Source organism: Chenopodium quinoa, unplaced genomic scaffold (assembly GCF_001683475.1).
Source record: "Chenopodium quinoa cultivar QQ74 unplaced genomic scaffold, ASM168347v1, whole genome shotgun sequence".
NCBI classification, from domain to species: Eukaryota; Viridiplantae; Streptophyta; class Magnoliopsida; order Caryophyllales; family Amaranthaceae; genus Chenopodium; species Chenopodium quinoa.
Genome location: NW_018744502.1, coordinates 6,795,275 through 6,817,041, shown reverse-complemented (window position 1 = coordinate 6,817,041; position 21,767 = coordinate 6,795,275). Strand labels below are relative to the sequence as shown.

The 21,767-nt window shown below is 32.7% G+C and overlaps 1 protein-coding gene across 1 annotated transcript; it reads right to left on the bottom strand.

Moving 5' to 3' along the window:
* Positions 1 to 15,849: 15,849 nt before the first annotated feature.
* Positions 15,850 to 19,406, bottom strand: LOC110698258. Its single transcript, XM_021875656.1, has 2 exons — positions 18,482 to 19,406; positions 15,850 to 16,391 (listed from the first exon to the last, which is right to left on the bottom strand). Exons 1-2 carry the CDS (start codon positions 19,404 to 19,406, stop codon positions 15,850 to 15,852), a joined length of 1,467 nt encoding a protein of 488 aa, XP_021731348.1.
* Positions 19,407 to 21,767: the final 2,361 nt, after the last annotated feature.

The following is a 21,767-nucleotide window of genomic DNA, read 5'->3' as shown; positions in this document are numbered from 1 at the left end:
ATGAACCGAAACCGTTTAAACCGCACGTATAAACCGAACCGTTATAATCCGCTAACCTGTTTAAACTGATCCGATTACAAACTGCTTAATTCAAATTGAATTATTTACAACCTAAATGGCTAAATAGTAAATACAATTAATGTTAATAAATGTAGATCTAATCAAACGGCTTAGGTTTATACAAAGGTTTATATTACCTAGATCTAGGCCAACGACATTATTAATATCGTTTTAGATTACTTATTTATTTTAATTACAAGATATATCATTTGTATCATTTTCATTCCAGTAATAATGCTAGTCCACCCAAATTATCTTCATTGTTCCTTGATATTCATGATCATCCAATAACACTCAAAGCCTCAAAGGTAACATAAGATTGGAGATGTATGAGATTGCGTTACACAAGTGGCATAAGCATTAGAATATTACTGTACTAGTCAATAAGGCGTACAATCATTCACATTATCACTTTATAAAACTTTCTTATACAAGTATTTTGTAAAGGGGATGACTAAAATGTTTATAAAACACATTTTTTTAGCTTTTCTTAAATTAAACCAGATATTAAGTAAAAGAATTTTAATAAATACGGAGGCATCCCAAATCTGTAGCCACAATTATTTCATAACATTACCACAAATCCAGCAGATAAATAGCATTAAAATTAGAGTAATATCAACAAGCAATTAAAAAAAGTCACCATTTTCATTGATTAAAATTCACAATACATATACCAATACATAATGAAACTACTATCACTAATACCCAGATAGATTTCAGATTTATCAACTGAAATATCATCAAGTTTAGGGTTGCAAAAAATGATACATGATAAGATGAAGGGAGGAGTGAGAATGTGAGTGATTTGGGAGCAAAATCTTGAAGCAGAATCTTGAAGCAGCAGCACAGCACCCAAGAGCAGAGGAAATAGCAGCAACAAGCAGGAACCAGCACACGCAATAACAGATCAGCAACTTATCAGAAGCAAGGAATAATATAAGCAGAAGGGACTCAGCAGGAACTTATTTTTGTTTTTCAAAATTGCTCTCAGATTTACGTTTATCGTATCATCACTGAGCAATGGTTGTTTTAACTTAAAACTTGAAAAATGCTGCCAGCAAGTACATATACATTGAAGTCTCAACATAAATGACAAGGGCAACGATGATTCAAGAAAAATTAAAACAGCAAGCATAAGAAACAGCAGCAACAAAACAGCAGCAAGCATAAGAAACAGCAGCAACAAAACAACAGCAGCAACAACTCAGCAGAGACAACAACCAAAAGGCAAAAGCACTACCAGCAGGCAGCAGCTCATAACAAGTTCAAGCAACTTCAAAATTATAGCTTTTGTTTTTTAAAATTGCTCTCAGATTTACATCACTGAGCAATGGTTGTTTTAATAAAAACTTGAGAAATGCTGCCAGCAAGTACCAAAATACATTTAACTATTTAAGTCTCAACATAAATGACAAGGGAAACGATTTTAAAAGTCTTGAAAAATGCTACCAACAAGTCTGAAAATAAATGACAAGGGCAACGATTTTAAAAGTCTTGAAAAATGCTGCCAGCAAGTCTGAAAATAAATGACAAGGGCAACGATTTTTCAAGATAAAATAAACCACAATGAGACACAAATACCAGTTATGCAGATGAAGCACTTTCGGCTTCAATCTCTTTACCAATAAGGAGGACGTCTTCCTCAACATCCGCTTGATAACCACGGCACCAATTTTGGGTGGTAACCAATGCCTCAACATTCTTTGGCAAAATTTTACCCCTATATTTGTTCAAAATACAACCACCCAAACTAAAAGAAGATTCAGAGGCCACCGATGTAATAGGAATGGCCAAAACATCCCTTGCCATATTAGCTAAAATAGGAAGAGAAGAAGCTTGAGATTCCCAATACTTGAGAACGTCAAAATGTTCCCCTTGAATTAATCGCGAACGAGGTCCATTCAAATATGCCTCAAGATCAGCCAGAGGGCATCTAGTTGAATCATCACATTCGTCATCAACCTCACGCAACTGAAACAGATTTTTTATTATAAAAGTTAAATTATGACATTACAAATAAAAATAGAAGACTACCATTAATATTGAGTATATTGTATAACATAAATACCGTGAACATATTTTGAGATCTCAACGTGCGATTAGAATTTTCAGATTGAGCTGTGTTTGAAGAGGCAGGATTTCTGCAGCTTGTATTAGATGCAGTAGAATAAAATTTATAAAGGTCATAAAAAGCTTCCTTAATCATCATAATCTTTTCGTCGCATGCCTCATCATTATACAACGAGTTCAACATATGTCTCACTCGAACCAACTTATAACGAGGATCAAGAGCAATAGCAACTGAAAGTATCAAACTATAATCCTCCCAATAACTCTCAAACTTCTCAAGCATAACTGTTGCCATGGGTGCAAGTTTAGGGTCTTTAAAGGCTTGAGTAATAGCGTACTCAATTTTTAAAACACTAACAAAATACAAATTAGAAGTGGGATATTCGGTACCAGAAAATAACACAGTTATATCATTAAATGGATGAAGGAAATCACAAATTTTTTGAATGGTATCCCATTCATCAGCATCAAGTCTATAAGAAATACCCAAAAACCTACTAGTATATAGAATCAAGGCATCCTTAGCTTCTAAGGCTTTTCGGAGCATTGTATAAGTGGCATTCCAACGAGTCACAACATCGAGACATAACTTACCATTAAAAGCAGAGTCTAACTCAGACAAAACATTCTCAAATTGAGTTAATCTAGAATCAGAAGCATCAATATATTTAACAACCTCACGCAATTTTTCAACACTTTCATGAACTTCTTTTAAACCTCTTTGAACAATAAGATTTAAAACATGAGCTGAACATCGAACATAAAAGAATTTCCCATTACAAGGAAGAGGAGAGCATTGCATTAATTCTTTTTTCAAATATTCAACCATAACATCCATAGAACGAGCATTATCAACGGTCATTGAAAAAGCCTTACCTTGAAGGTTCCACTCTTTAATCAATTTAAACACAAACTTTCCAACCTCAACACCAGTATGGGGAGGGCCACAATATCTAAAATTTAAAATTTTAGACCTAAGAGACCAACTGTTATCAACATAATGAGCAGTCAAAGTGAGATAGCCTCGGTTAGTACATGCAGTCCACAAGTCACATGTAAAGCTAACTCTACCAGAAACATTAGCCAAAGACTCATGCAACAAGGATTTATATTTATCATGCTCAACAATAACATACTTTAACATAGTTTTTCTACAAACATGCTGCACCTTAGGATTCAAATATGCATGAAGTTCCCTAAGATATTCATGCTCTACAATATTTAAAGGATATGCATGACAGATAATAGCTTTAGCAAACTTTTGTAAATAAGTTTTTTGATCAAATTGTGATTCGTTACCGGACTGGAGACCATGCTTTTCCAAACATGCATTAATATGAGCTCTACAAGTTGAAGTACCCGCTTTACCAGGTGCTTTATATTCTTTGCCACACAAATTACAACGAGCATAATCTACCTTTTCATTACCTATCGTCTTTACAAAAAAAGTGTAATGCTTCCATATACCCGCGGTTCTTTGACGTTTATTAACAGAAGGATTGATAGTGCCGGTATTACTAGCATCATCAACCGGGAGTGGGACAGAGGCAGCTTGAGAGCTAACAGTATCAAAATTTGATTGCCTCTCATAGTCAAATTCATCATACTCGCAAGACATGACTGAAACAAAAAAAAAAAAAAAGCATTTATAAGTACCAAATTAAGTGACAGATTCTACTAATAGTGAGCAATTAAGCATGCATTGTCTCATGTGACTGACATATGTGTACATTTTAAGTACTAACTTTAAGCCAACTTTAAGCCAATCATACAAGTATACATTTTAAGTACATACAAGTATACTAACTTTAAGTACTAACTTTAAGCAGAATAAGATTAGCAGAATGGGGACTTATTGAAGAAATTGTGTAGCTTCTAGATAATACAATTAAGCACCTAAGAGAAAACAAATATTGTAGTTAATTAGAGAAAATAAGTTAACTCAATGCAAATGCACATCTGTAGTGCTACAATAAGTAAAATGAACCAAATTAAGAAAACAGAAGTTGTTCCTTCAACAACAACAACACCAACAACAAAAAATAAAATAAAATTAATCCACTCTCAAAACAGCTAGCATCAATGTAAATGCCAAAACTAATTCTCATTCAACAACACATCACAACATTTACTGATTACTATGGCCACTCTTCATTAGCATCCTGCTCACAGCTGCCAAAATACTCCTCGTCCTTCTACCACCCCCCTAATTTCTTATTCAACAGAAATGTCAATATATTTCGATAAGAATTCTCTAAAAGACTAGAAAGCTGCACTAGCTAAGTGAAACAAACGTGTCTACTCATTTGAGGTGAACCAGAGTAATCCTTCTCCCCTTCAAACCAATTAATCACATGAATTATGTTCACACAGACAAAACCGTAACCCGTTAATCGCATAAAAATTGCAACCAAATCAACCAACACAACACAACACAACCATAATTCAATTCCCCTCCCTGTGAAAATCAAGTTCTAGCGACTATACATTGCAAAACAACCAACATAACACAACCATAATACAAATACCAAATCTACAAAAAAAAAAATAAAAAAAAAATTTACGTATCAAAAAAAAAATCACAAAATATACATTGCAAAACAAAAAATGAACAAAAGAACTAGAACTTTAAAAAAAAAATCAGAAATTATAATTTACAAAATAATAAATGAAAAAACAGAACTTAGAAAAAATAATAGGAACTTAGAATGAGAATGAAACATACAAATACCTTATATCGTCCGTGAGTAGAGAATATGAAAGATCTACAAAAAAAAAGAAAAAAAAAATTAAAATTAAAAAAAAGGCAGATAAACTCATAAACCAGAATAAATAGAACTTATAAAAAACCAGAAAAATACCAGAAAAATTCGAAGTTTGAGAATATCCAGAAAAAAGATCTACAATAAACCAGAAAAAACAGAACTTAGAACAAAAAATAGGAAATTAGACGTTTTCAACAAAAAAAAAAAAATCGGAACTTAGAATGAGAATGAAAAATACAAATACCTTATATTGCCGTGAGTAGAATATGAGTATATGACAGATCTACAAAAAAAACAGAAATTAATCAATTCGGAATAAATGAACAAAAGAATTAGACCTTCAAAAAAAAAAAATCTGAAATTTTAAGACTAAATGAAAATATCAGATGAGGAAATGAGAGTTTCATAGGCGTGAGAACTGAGAATTTGAGAAAGCTTGAGAGATTCAGATGAAGAGGGAGATAGCTAGGGTTAGGAGGTTAGGAGAGAGAGAGAGATGTTTGAGAATATCAGAGAGATGAGGAAATGACAAATGAGGCGTGTGTGCTAGTGAGTTTTCTCTAGGTTTAGTTTTAGGTTTTACTTCTTCTCCTAATCTAACCGTCCATTTTTAATCTCAGCATCTCACCGTTCATTTTTTTTTTTTGGTAGTAATAAAGTAATAAAGGTCTGGTTCCAGAATGTTCATGCAACATGCCAGCTTTATCAACGGTCTTATTTTTTTTTTCGAGACTTTTTCCTTTTTTTATTAAAATATATTAATATATTATTATTTTTTTTTTTTTGAAAACTATTATTAGTTATTTTATTATTTTGAGGTTACTATAATAATAATAATTATTATTATTATTATTATTTTGAGGTTATTATTATTATTAATAATAATAATAGTATTATTATTGTTATTATTATTATTATTATTGTTAGAATGTTAGTATAATTTTATGTTAATATTCTTATTATAAGTAATATTATTATTATTAATATTATTATCATCATTATTATTATTATTATTATTAATATTACAATATTACTTATAAATTGTAAGAAACACAAATGAAACAAAATTGAAATTAATTCAATATGACATAATTAATGACTTAATGACGTTAATGTACATCAATATCTAACATCTCTATGTATAAGTGTATAACTATATATATGAATATATCAGTGAGTCTGTGACTTTAAATATAATAAAATAATAACTTAATAAGTAATAAACTAATAACTAATAAGAGTATAAGACTAATAAAGTAATAACTAATAACTAATAATTAATAAGTAGTAACTAATAAAGTAATGAAATCTAACTGTTGTTTTTCATGGGCATTCAATCTAACCGTTGTATATTTGACCATTTGACTATTTGACTATCTGTACATTAGTATTGCTCTTGCATAATGATTTCATCACTACTTTAGTGATTTCGTCATTTCGTCCATTTAACTTATCAAGTTGTTTGAATTAGTAATCTAAACAAAGTACCAAACTAAATAAATAATTCATTTAATCTCGTGTAAGTGTGTAACTTATAAATTATAAGAAATGCAAATGTTTGGAAATTGAAATTGATTCAATACGATATTGACGTATTGTTAATGTATATGTATTATGTATATACTTATAAATTGTAAGAAACACAAATGAAACAAAATTGAATGAATTCAATATGACATAGCTAATGACTTAATGTACATCAATATCTAACATCTCTATGTATAACTATATATATGAATATATCTGTGAGTCTGTGACTTTAAATGTAATAAACTAATAACTTAATAAGTAATAAGAGTATAAGAATAAGTCTAATAAAGTAATAAGTAATAACTAATAAAGTAATGAGTAGTAACTAATAAAGTAATGAAATCTAACTGTTGTTTTTCATGGGCATTCAATCTAACCGTTGATTATTTGACTAATTGTACATTAGTATTGCATAATGATTTCATCACCACTTTAGTCATTACGTCATTTCGTCCATTTAACTTATCAAGTTGTTTGAGTTAGTAATCTAAATAAAGTACCAAACTAAATAAATAATCCATTTAATCTCGTGTAAGTGTGTAACTTATAAATTATAAGATATACAAATGTTTGGAAATTGAAATTGATTCAATACGATATTGTTAATGTATATGTATTATGTATATCATATGGTAGTATGGTATGAATGTACGATTGGTATCATAGTATCATTGGCTCATTGCCTCATTGAATCATTGGTATGTAAGTATGTAACTATGTAACTATGTACGTATAATCGATAAACATATATGTTAAAACTTAAAAATTTAAAACATTTGTTGATCGATCTAATTGAGTACTTGTACTTCCTTAATTATCGATTTATTGTATTCTAAGTATCAACTCATTAAATCATGGTCATGACGCGATCTTTAAAACAATCATGATTCATGAATTCATGACCCAAACCGCTTATAAACCGAACCGGTAGGATCCGAACCGTTTATAAACCGAACCGACATTGGACTGGGTAAACCCGCCCCTAAACCGGCCTATTTCAAACCGAACCGACATGATCCGTACCGTTTATAAACCGAACCAACAGTGACCAGGGTAAACCCGCCCCTAAACCGACCCGTTTCAAACCAAACCGGCATGATCCAAACTGTTTGTAAACCGAACCGTCATCAACCTGGGTAAACCCGCCCCCTAAACCGATCCGTTTCAAACTGAACCGGGGTGATCCGAATTGTTTATAAACGACCCGCTTATGACCCAAACCGAATTTAAACCGTAAAGAAATAAACCGAAACCGAACCGACCCGTGACTAACCGAAACCGAACTGAACCGACCCGTCAGCTAAATCAAATCGTTTCAACCCGAACCGCTCCAAACCGAAACCGACTCACACCGAGGTCAAACCGAACCGCCAAACCGAAGTCCCACCCCTATGTACTAGATATAGTTTGAATTTACTCATTGAATACGTTTTAAAAATTCAATCCGCCCATGTGGTCGATTGTAAAATAACAAAGATAAGTAATCCCTATAACACTAATCGATTAATCCTTGTAACATTAACTAAGTAAAACAGTAATGAAGCAATCTAGTAACATTGATCGAGTAAAACACTAATAAAGTAATTCTATAATGCTAAATGAGTAACACTTTTTTGTTTTTGTTTGTTTGTTTGTTTGTTTTTTTTTTTTATTATTTTTTTATTTTGTGTGTGTGTGTGAAAGAGAGGAAAACGAGCCGAAACAAAACATCAACAAAGTATCAATGTATGAATGTATGATAAATTAACATATTAGTCAATATATTTCATATTTTCTTTATCCAACAAACCAACGATTTTCCTAACTTAAATGCCCTGAAATAAATCATTAAGGCCCCTAAAAGCTACACATACAATTATTGTATGCGGTCCCTTACATACAACTTTAATTTGTTATTTTTTATTGGTTAGAATAATGGACACAAGTTCCATTATATTTAATTTATATTTGACTTTTAATTTTTTTTCCATTTTCTAATAATGTGTTAAATTTCTAATGGTATTGTATGTAAGGACAGCATATAATGATTGTATATATATCAGCTCTCATTGGATATGGTCACCTAATTTGATGTTGTCAAGTGGTGTACTCCGTATTTTTTTTTTATTATTTTATTTTTTTTTTTTAATTTTTTTTTTTTCTGAAACCTTGTCAAGTAGTGTATTATATAATGCAAACTGACAAATTCTACAAACATATTTTTCAAGGAATAAAGGAGGGTTGGTTATCTACTAGTGCTTCACACAGATCGACTTAATCAATCAACATACTTCGTACGAGTATTATTCAATTAAAAGTAGTTTATTTATAAACATTTATGGCAAGTAGGTAACATTTGTGTGGCATTTCGGCATTTCCTCTATCAACTTTAGTACTCTTTTGTAAAAAAAAACTTTATTACACTCTAAGTTCTTGTTTTGTTCACCTTATATAAGTTTTGGTAGATTAAATTTTAGGATAATGGTATATGTAGCTCTAATGGCTATATATAAGCATTAAATACGAGAGTGAGGGATAGCTCAAGTGGTTAGAGCTTCCCTCCCGATTTCAGGAAATCTTGGGATCGAATAAAAAAAAACATTAAATACACTCTTAAAAACTATATAAAATTAAGAATTTATGACAAAACACGCATAAATCAGTGTGATTAGTGTTTATATTTTTATGGTTTCTTAACTTTTTACAATTTTTCAAGTGTAAATTTAATGCTTATATGTAGCCCTAAGCGCTACGTATAACATTTTCCTAAATTTTATTAGGTTAGGGGTATCTAAGTTTAAATTATAATCAAATCAATTTTTAATAACGTCTTATAAGTTCTGATAAGTTTGTCCATAGTATAATTTCAAAATTTTTATATATATATATATATATATATATATATATATATATATATATATATAAATGTTTTGTAGGCTATAAATGTTGGTCGAGATTATCAATACAATTCAAACATATTTGTCGCAAATATTTTACATACGTTGATAGAGAGTTAATCATGATGTTTGGATAAAAAGTAACGCGAGTTTAACTAAAATAGGGGATAAAGCATACTTCTTGGATGATTATTGACATTCATATGCGCAAAGGGCAAGAAGGGTGCAGTTTAAACTTTCACATTCGTTATTATCTTAATTGATACTGAAATAGGAGATGTGTTATTATAAGTTAAGGAAAAAATTTACGTCCAAAACGATTGTCATCTTCTTCAAATGCTCCTTTTGTCCCCATTAGTATACATGCCATGCTTATATTTAGGTCATTCCAAATTACAAATTCATATCACACCACCACTTTACATTTTTAAAAAAAATGGGGTTACTCTATTAAACAAGTAGAATTATTCTTTCATTAGTTAAAACAAAATAATATAATAGGGGTTACTCTAACAAACAAATGAGATTACTTATTGAGGTTACTCTTACGAATAAATAAGGTTACTCATACAAATATATAAATATATTACTGTTATTAAGTTATGTGGTCACATCGTGTGGCTAGTCACATATAAGACTTATAATTTAATTTACATTTTTTTTAAATAACTGATTTAATTTACATTATTTAGTCTAAACTTACATTATATTATTCAGTCTGGATATATTGTTTTGTCTGAATCTATATTATATTAACTTATTTAAAATTATCTTGAAATAATTCAAAATTGTATTTGAAATTAAGAAAAATACTTATTTTATTTTGTTTGGATCTATTTGACCAAATTTATTTGACTAAATTGATTTGTCTGAACTTATATTCTTTGACTTTATTTTGTAACGACTTAATAATATTTTGTCTAAATTAATTAAAATATAATATGACAATATAAAATTAGATAAGATAAGATGAAACGAACATACTCTACCTATGACTCGAGTCTATGACTTGTAAAATCTCAATTTCATGTTTAACCTTAAACAGTTGACACATTAACCTTAATATCTCACATCCGACTGATCCAAACACTTATTGAAAATGATAGTACCAATTGTTGAAAAAAAAAACAAAGATTACTTGACATTGAATCTATAGTTCTAAGCTCATGTATTGTAGGAATCGCTTTCTTAGATAGCTGAGCTAACAATCTTTATACTAAGATAGCTATAGACCACACTATATATAAAAATAAAGATAGGATAAATTATGAAGTAATTTCTTAATGAACTGTAAAATGTAGAATATCCCAAGGAAAAGTAAACAAATGAACTTAGGATTTGTGATTTATTGCTCATTTGTTGTTGATTTATTTTTTAAAATTAATAAATAATGCAAGAAGTAAATTCATGTCTAAAATGAACATCTTACATGGACGTACACATGTGGCCATCCATGCAAAATTTGCAATATTGTTCAGGCCCAAATTTTCCATTAGCAAAAACCCAATTTTTAGATTCTCCTCGAGAAGCATTAGTTAGTCCGCTTGATTAACTTATTGTTTGATTTGGTCCGTTTAATTCAAATTAAACCCACTTTGGGCCGTTTTGATTGATTGAATTGAATTGAACTGAACTGAATTTATTAGAGCTGAATTGAATTAAACTGAACTGAATTTATTGGAGCTGAACTGAATTGAACTGAACTAAATTGAATATTTTTTATGAGAGAAGGAAATTAAAAATTGTACTGAACTGAAAATAATCTAAAGATCGAGAACAAACCCTTTTTAGATGAAGTTATGGGTTTTTGTTTTCAAGTGAGCAGAAAGGAGAGCGAGCTTTTTATTTATTTATATCACGATATGCCAAAGCCACAAGTCTTTGAAGGAAGGAGTCCATTAAAAAAACTTTGAACTACCATGAGTAAGTAACCCCTCTTCGCCATGAGGTGAGCTACCATATTATCTGCTTGTCCAACATAAGAAATATCAAGGCTCAAGATTCATCTCTTTAGTAGGAGTATTTGTCATAAAAAATCAAGAAAATAGGGAATAGTACTTAGGATTTGTTCTCATTGACTGAACTTAGCTGAACTGAACTGAATGTTTTATAAGAGAAGTAAATTAGGAGCTAAACTGAACTAAATTGAATTGAACTGAGCTGAACTGAACTGAAAATAAACGTATGAGAACAGACCCTTAAAACAACACATCCACATGCATGTATAGTGTCCTTTAGCAGCTAAAGTGATCCTGCCTTCATTTTTATATATCCTATGGAGAAAAGTGTGATGAATCGAATGGAATGAAGATAAACAACATGCATGTTTTTGCAAGGAATGAAACCCTTTAGGCTGTTGTCATACCGTATATTGCACCTGTCTTATATTGAAAGGGAAATTTGATTTTAGAAGACCTTAAGGACATGGTTTGAAGTTTAAAGCATATTTCGTTCTAAAGTAGAAAGGACAGGTACAGAGGCCGGCATGGAGCCAAATGGAACGATACCAAGACCAACTATACTTTCCCTAACATAGTTATTGGTTTTATGATTGCATATCCTAATATGACCTTACTTTGATTAGTGATGAGAAGATGATAACAAAGTGACAAAAACAGATGAGTAAACGGATGTTCAGATCAACATGTCACTAAGTTAGCTATAGGCAGATTTCTTTTAAGGGAATTCCTTAATTCCTTTACTATTTTGAGGCAGATGTTAATTGTTTCAAGGTGTATGTCAAAATTAATTTACAGATTATTTCTGATAAGGGCCAATAGTTTCAAATAAATTAAATCCACGTAAAGGTCAGTATCATTGGATAAATTTGAATATGAAGGGCAATCATACAAAGGAACAAAAATTTCAGATAAGGGTTTTCAAGGTGAAAAGTCTGAGTTTGACATATAACTCAAAAATCACAAGGTTTGAAGATCTTAACCCTTGACTTTCAATTTTTATACCAAGGAATTATGCAGAACGGTATACCAAGTCATGAACAAATACAAGCTATTAACTACAATACTACTATATGCTAGTCTAACTTGTGCTCAGAAACCAAAACACTACTAGAAAACAGCTGAATTACGACGGAAATTTTCCGTCAGAAACACCCCGTTTTCTAGCCGGAACTGGTTGTCGCAATATAACTTGTCGGAAAACACACTTTTCAGACAGAAATTTCGTCGGAACCACTTTTCCGACGAAATTTCCGACGGAAATCAGTCTGTCTGAAGAGGTTTTCGGGCCTGGAATGTCTGTCGGAAATTTCCGGCGGAATACTCCCCAGCCTACTGATAGGCGTGTCGCGTACCTAACAAAAATAAACCTAACTAGACCACTACTATGTAGACGGGCAAGCAAGGGTCGGATCCCAAGAGATTATGGTTCAAATAATTAAATAGACTCAAGTGAATACTAAGCAATAACCAAATCAAATAATTGAGAATTAATAACTAAATATCAAAAGCGACGATTAAACTAAATAAAATGATAATCAAATACTAAAAACATCCAAGATCAAACATTACCACGAATACAATTAATGCAATAATAGTTCTACCCCTAACATATAATTCAATTTATTAAAGAGGAAAAGTAATCCCTAAATAGTACCAATGGTCTCTCCCGAGTTATCAATGGCTTCTCTAATCACAATCAAGCCTACTTCCGTGGAATCATGTAAATTAAAGACCTTGAGCACATTACTCTAACTTCCTAATCATCCATTCAACTACTCTCGTGATGAACTTCAAACCCTTAATTGATTTATTCAAACCCGTCAAAACCCAACTCCCGTTGCGGTTAAAACAATGGATTAATAACAATACCAGTTATCCCTAATATAGTATTGGCATGAGCACAATCAATTAAACATATCAATTGCAATTATCATTAGAGAATTTAAAGAATTAAATCAAGCATTAATCATATTCGGGTTCCGCAAGATCTTGGAATAGGGAAACTACTCACACATATTAATGAAATCAAGAATATTAATAATCAATAAATAAAACATAATTAACAATAATAAAATAGAGAATTGAGAGAAGAAATCAATACTTGGAATTAATTATGAAATCTTGAATCTTGAAAGCAAAACCCTAGAAAATAATATGGAAGAACGTAATACCCAAAAAGAAGTCTAAAAATAATATCTGAAAAAGTGATAAAGTGATAAATAAAAGATTATCTAAAACCTATTTATATCCTAGCATAAAAGTAGATATTTTTATCTAAATAGGACTCTCAAACGCCACCGAAAAGAGCTGCCACAGGTAGGTTGTGGCACGAAGAAAACCGCCACAACCAGGCTGTGGAGCGGGCTGTCTTCGCCTCTGCTTTGCTCCAATAATGGACGCCCACAACCAGGTTGTGGCCATAAGGTTGCACGCCACAACCAAGCTGTGGAGTAGGCTGCCTAAATGCTTCATTGATGCTCCATTGGTGCTAGAAACGCTCCATATAAAGAAATATCTCGCGATTAAAATAAATTCCACGCAAATCGAGCCCTATTCCTATAAAAACAAAAACAAACAAACCGAGAAGAGTAGTATCGAAATAGAAAGAATAATAGCTCAAAAAGATTAGGAGAATGAAGAAAACACAATAAAACATGACCAAATATCACATATAAATCGTGTATAATATCGTGTTATCAAATTCCCCCAAGCTAAACCTTTGCTCGTCCTCGAGTAAAGCAACCAATAAATAAATCAATACTTCACCCTAAAAATAATCAAAATCAAGAATAACCAATTCATGGTAAATCTAACAAATATGCTTCAAAATCAACCAAACTCAACCATCCAATCACTCATCCTCCCTAACAATTGTCAAATAGAGCAAACCACAAGAGCATATAGAATTCAAGACTAGTGCTCACACACTCGACTCTCATTTATGTGGCGAGTAAAAGATGTACTCGATCGCTCTCCATCCCAACCCCGTCATGTGAACAATGCCCTCCCAAACTAACAACACTCATGTGTTTAAAGAGAATAGCACTCAACTTAAATAGTCAACTCAAAATATGTCAAATCATTCTTCGCATTGATAAACAACTAATCTCACATTCACACAACTCTATGCACAAAGGTTAGAAGGTCTTTAAAGCTTGTAATGTAAGGCTAGGGTAAAGGGTAGGAAAATATTTGGAAAAAGTGAGAGCAAAGTTATGCTTAAGAGAGCCATATCCTAATAAAACCGAAGGTCAAAAACAAGTAATGACCAAACATCTCCAACATACTCAACTCCACCAAAAATTCACCAAATACAACTCCAATCATAACAATAATATTTTTCAACTCTTACAATAAATCACTCATAAAAATATAATGATATAGAATTTGAGTGAATAAACAAACTTTGAACTCATTCTTTTTTCTTTTGAATTTTTTTTTCCTTGAGCAACCTTCAACTATTACACTTGAACATTGAAACAATTTTTTTTTCCTTTTACTCTTTTTTTTTTCTTTTACATCTCACAATGGAATTTTTCAACTTTAAAACACATATTGTCAACATTTTTTTCCAATCACAATAATCAAGGAACAAATTACTCATCTTTTATTCCCACATTGTGCAAATAATATGCACACCACAACTCCCTCACCTCACCAACTAATAGCTCCCCCAAGCCAAGCTTGGGACTAGTAACCAATGGGACTCAAATAGACTTGTAATGTGGCCAAATAAACGATAAAAAGTCAAGGCAACAACATGGGTAGCAAGAAGGGAAAAACTGTATCTAAATTCATCTGAAGGCTACCTAAGATAACAACGCCTTCGTCCTCCTCAATGTAAATAATAGTGAGTCATGAAACACTACTCATAGTTGCAAACCAATACTCAAATTCATTGACATACTAGGAACTAACACACATTCCTCACCAAATCAACTAGTCAATCACTATATTCACAAGCAGTTGGACAAAATTGACGCATGTTAAAGCATCAAAGCAATTAAATATCAAATCATGGCAACTTATCCACAATACTCATCATCATATACCAATGATCAAAATAATTTTTTTTTTAGTACGGGGCACAGAGATATAGGGCATAGAGAAGCATGATTTATCATTCATTGGGATAATAAAACCCTCACCCACACTTAAAATTTGCAATGTCCACAGTGCAACAATATGTCATGAATAAATAAAATAGGGGAAAAAGTACTCACAAAGCATTATGGCGGAGGTAGACGAGGAGGGCTCGAGTAATTAATATAATGCATCGAATCGAATTCGTGCCAAATCCTCAATTTAAAATTTTTAGCCAAGAAGTTCCAAATTGTAACAATTCCTCAAACCAAACCGCCTTAGTTATTCCAACGAGTCTCCTACAAGAAGCAATGGAATAGTAGCGACACGAATATATATATATATATATATATATATATATATATATATATATATATATATATTGAGAGAATAATAAAAAAGCTAACTAAAAAAAAAAAGCTAAATTAAGAGTTAGAAAGTTGGGTTGCCTCCCAAAAAGCGCTTGTTTTTAAGGTCATAAGCTCGACCTCCTTTTGTAGCTCAACCTGGATCACCACCACGCAGAGAGGATTCTCTACGGTCTTGTCTGTAATTGTGTTCACATGTATATGACTCCTTCAAACTAGAGTTGATATAATTTGTATTCGAACTCATTTTGATGTAGCTAAACCCATCATGCGGTGGAATATAGTCATTTTTGCTCACAAGATATCTATTAGAAACACACTTATCAACCAAAGGGTTAGTAGCATCAATTCTCAAACAAGTACCACCATCAAAAGTGAAATTATGGTCATTGAAAAGATTAAACACAACTTGCTTATCCTGAGCTCTAATGGTCACTTGTCCTTGAGGAACATCTATTAAAGATTGACTTGTAGCAAGAAAAGGGCGACCAAAGATAAGTGGGATCTTATGGTCTTCTTTCATATCCACTAAAACAAAGTCAACAGGAAAAACCAGTTCACCAATCCCAACTAATAGATCTTCAACTACACCCTTAGGGAGTCTAACAGTTCTATCAGCCGTATGAAGAGATATAGGAGAGGTTTTAAGGTTTTTCAAACCTAATTTGTCATATACTGAAGAAGGAATTAAGTTAACACTAGCACCCAGATCACACAAGACCCTATCAAAATATGTTTCGTTTATCATACAAGGGATAGTAAAACTACCAGGATCATGCAATTTAGGTGGTAAGCTGTAGGGAATAGTTTCAAGCCTTTAAATCCCACTAGCTTGAACCCCACTGTTATCATACACTAAAGTACGGTGGCGTCCAAAAGGGAAGAAGATAGAGCAAAAGAGTCGCCAATAAGTTTTTAAGGAACTTGTAAACCATTCACGAGGTGAAGGTTACACCCCTTAACGATCCAAGAGATCGTCAACTCCATAAGGTCATGAACTAAATAAGGGTTCGGGGATGAAGGTACAAATCCAACCTAAAAGAGATTGAAGCTGCCCTAGTAATAGGCCTCTACTTTATTCTGATCGTATTCATGTGCGCTTTCTAACTAACATGCAATCAATAGGATTAACCCTAAACCTGTTTAATCTATGTTGGTTGAATATTAATGCACAAATAAACTATTATTGGCGATCACTTGAATTATAATCACAATTAACCTAACAAGATTATTAAATATCTTATTAAACGTGATTGCAAGTACCAATTCCCTTTAAACATGCAATAAAAGGTGATCAAGCAATAAAAATAAAATAATATGCACATCAAGCAACATAATAAATAATCATGATAATAATAATAATAATAATAATAATAATAATAATAATAATCAATCATAATCATGTTAAAGCATAGCAAGATCCTAGGCATGATACTAGCAAGATTAATAACAAACCCTAGCATGTCACTAAGCAATAAAAATCAAAGCTTTAGCCCTAACATGATACTAACATGAATAAATATTAGGAAGAATATAGGAAGCATCATACTTTTAATCATACTTAATATTAAAGTTACCCTAGACATGATACTAGGAATCAAAATAACAATCTAAGCATGAATTCTACATCATAATATCAATTAATCAATAAAGTACTTACTTGGATGCCTCATACCTCTTTCTAATAACAAAATACACACGTTAGTAACTTCAAGGAAAATAATAATCAAAACAATTAAATTAAATAATTGAAAGAGAGATTTGGGACCAAACCCTCAGAAATTAAAACCTTTCACGTCTAGGGCGAAGGCAACTTCGAATATGGCTAGGTGTATCAAGATTGATGAATGCGGTATTTTGTATTGAAAAGAAATAAAGAATCAAAGAAGGAAAGAATGAATATTAATGAAAATTGATGAATGAGATGAATGAAAAGAATTATTTGACTGTAGATGAATGCTAATTGATGAATAATTTGTGAATGAGGAGAGTTGATGATAGATGATGCTTGTTGATGAATCTTGATGAATGAAAACGGAGTTTTTGATACGATATTTATAGAGAAAATCATCCAAAAAAGATAATTTAACAAAACAGAGTCTGAAGATCCCAAAAACACATTGGCGCCAGCCCTGGCTAATTGGCGCCAGGACCAGTGGCTAGCGCCTGGCGCCAATCCTGGTTCCAGGTGCCAAGGCCTGGGGTTGGACGCCAAATTGATTTTTAACGCGTTTTCAAAAATCCGATAAATTTCCCGTACTGGAAGATAAAATAATATAATTTCAATCGAAAATGCTATTTGATCTTGATTAAAACTCTGAAGAGTCCTAATTGAATTAGGAATGATAAGACCTTCTAGAATGTTCTAGAAGACTAAAACTATTCCTAATTACATTAGGAATGATAAATTATATTAGGCCCTCCCCTAGATCATTGGGCCGTACATAAAGCTCAAACCGGACCCAATTCAGTAAATTGGCCATAATTTCCTCAATATTCATCGGAATTGGGCTTATAATATATCGTTGGAAAGGTCTTTGCAAGCCCCATCCAACTACACCATTGTTGGACCTATATCATGGACCAACCAAACTATATTGTCTGTTTTCTTAAAATAAAGTTTTCAAAAACAGGAAGAAGAGAAAAGAAATAAAACTTTCCGTAACACTAGACCTTTCCACACTTTCGTTTCATTCGATTATGATTCGACGTGAAAGGCACTCATCACTGGGTTTGGTTTTGGGGAGACACAAATGGGTGTCTACATAAGCTATCATGTATAAGATCACGACATTTCTCCTTTACTACCAAACATTCTAATTTCTTATCATTATGATCATGATCTAGAATTCCTTTCACAAAATTTGCAAATTGAGGCATTTGAATTACAAGATCGGAAAAAGGAATGGTATCATATACCTTCTTAAGAGTCTCAGAATACATCCCAAAATGCTTATCGAGCACGGCTTTTGATAACCTTTGCGGGAAAGGCATCGGCTCCTCATATGCTTGTGGAGCAACATATTTGGGACCTTCTCTCTCATGCTTCTCTGTTCTTGACTCCACATTGCACACTTTCTCTTCTAATCCTCCCGTAAACAATTCATCACTCTTCACGAAAATTGCATTGCATTGCTTTGTCTGGACTTTTGCTTGATCTTGAAGAGTTGTAAGATGACTCACTTGCTGTGAAAGTTGAGAAAGATAAGTTTCTATCCTCTTATTTTGAGTAACAAGCAATTGAATCGAGTTTTCAAAATATTCATTTTGCTTTGCTTGTAACTCAAATTGCTTTAATATAAGCTCTTGTTGTTGACGTTGGGAGGTAGCAAAAGTCTCCATAATGGGTTCAAGATTTGAAGATTGAGGTAGTGGTTGGCGCATGGATTGATGATTGATAGGTGCCCGTGCTTGAAAAACGGGTGGTGGTGGAGGATTCACTTGAGCCTGATTGTTCATATATGAGAAACCTTGATGATTTCTCCACCCTTCATCAAATGGCCTTGTGGAGGTCATGGTATAAAAAGCATTAGCTTGATCAATCGTCATTCCATCATAATTGGGTTGAAACTCCCGCGCAGTATGGCCTTGCAATCCACACATCTGACAAGTTTCCATCAGGGCTCGAGGGGACTCAGCTTGGAGTTGATTGACTTTATGAGTTAGTGCCTGCACAAAACTAGTCAACATGGTTAGAGCATCACATCATGTTTATTACCTATGTTGATAGCATTTCGTCCTCTTGAATGGTAATTATCATTAGCCGCCATCTTCTCAATCAAATCCTTCGCATCGGTTGGGTTCTTCGTCATGATAGAACCTCCGAACGCAGTGTCAATGTATATGCGAAACTCATGGGTCAAACCGTTATAGAACGTTTGGATCAACTTCCACTCTGGAATGCCATGATGAGGGCATTGTCTCTGCAATCTCTTAAATCTTCTCCATGCCTCATATAGGGATTCGTCATTAGATTGATGGAAAGTAGATAGCTCGTTCCTTAATTTTGCGGCTTTCTCTTGCCCCAAGAATTTGACTAGAAAGGCCTTAGCAAGCTTGTCCCACGTATCAAAAGAACCAATACCTTCATCTCGTAACCACTCCCTGGCTTTATCCCGTAGTGAAAAAGGGAAAAGTCGTAGTCTAATAGTATCATCAGTGACACCATTGAACCTCATGGTGTCACACTTCTCCAAGAAACTATCAATATGAGTCACAGGACAATCATTCGGTGAGCCCGCAAAAGAATCATTGGAGATGAACTGTATTAATTGGGGCTTCAACTCGAAACTCTGAGCAGTGACAGGTGGTCTAACAACACCGGAGAGGAATCCGGTTGTTATATCCGGAATACCATACTCCAAAAGAGATTTTGTTCCTGGGTCGACCATGTTTCTTGTAATTTGATTTTTCCTCCTTCTACCTCTTCATCTTCTTGTAGTAGCTTCGATCTCAGAATCAAAAGGTGTTAAATCATCTGAACCTGAACTTCGAGTTTGCATGCAACAAAGAAACTAAAACGAGATATCAAAGACACAAGGAACAATAGTTGAAGCAACAAAATATATGCTTAGTAAAAACGAATCACAAATAACTAGAATGAAACAATTAGTCCCCGGAAACGGCGCCAAAATTTGATAGGCGTGTCGCGTACCTAACGAAAATAAACCTAACTAGACCACTACTATGTAGACGGGCAAGCAAGGGTCGGATCCCAAGAGATTATGGTTCAAATAATTAAATAGACTCAAGTGTATACTAAGCAATAACCAAATCAAATAATTGAGAATTAATAACTAAATATCAAAAGCGACGATTAAACTAAATAAAATGATAATCAAATACTAAAAACATCCAAGATCAAACATTACCACGAATACAATTAATGCAATAATAGTTCTACCCCTAACATATAATTCAATTTATTAAAGAGGAAAAGTAATCCCTAAATAGTACCAATGGTCTCTCCCGAGTTATCAATGGCTTCTCTAATCACAATCAAGCCTACTTCCGTGGAATCATTTAAATTAAAGACCTTGAGCACATTACTCTAACTTCCTAATCATCCATTCATCTACTCTCGTGATGAACTTCAAACCCTTAATTGATTTATTCAAACCCGTCAAAACCAAACTCCCGTTGCGATTAAAACAATGGATTAATAACAATACCAGTTATCCCTAATATAGTATTGGCATGAGCACAATCAATTAAACATATCAATTGCAATTATCATTAGAGAATTTAAAGAATTAAATCAAGCATTAATCATATTCGGGTTCCGCTAGATCTTGGAATTGGGAAACTAATCACACATATTAATGAAATCAAGAATATTAATAATCAATAAAGAAAACATAATTAACAATAATAAAATAGAGAATTGAAAGAAGAAATCAATACTTGGAATTAATTATGAAATCTTGAATCTTGAAAGCAAAACCCTAGAAAATAATATGGAAGAACTTAATACCCAAAAAGAAGTCTAAAAAAAATATCTGAAAAAGTGATAAAGTGATAAATAAAAGATTATCTAAAACCTATTTATATCCTAGCATAAAAGTAGATATTTTTATCTAAATAGGACTCTCAAACGCCACCGAAACAAGCTGCCACAGGTAGGTTGTGGCACGAAGAAAACCGCCACAACCAGGTTGTGGAGCGGGCTGTCTTCGCCTCTGCTTTGCTCCAATAATGGACGCCCACAACCAGGTTGTGGCCATAAGGTTGCACGCCACAACCAAGCTGTGGAGTAGGCTGCCTAAATGCTTCATTGATGCTCCATTGGTGCTAGAAACGCTCCATATAAAGAAATATCTCGCGATTAAAATAAATTCCACGCAAATCAAGCCTATTCCTATAAAAACAAAAACAAACAAACCGAGAAGAGTATTATCGAAATAGAAAGAATAATAGCTCAAAAATATTAGGAGAATGAAGAAAACACAATAAAACATGACCAAATATCACATATAAATCGTGTATAATATCGTGTTATCACCCACCTAATCCATACCACCACTGCACAGTACCAGCCCCACACCAGCCCAC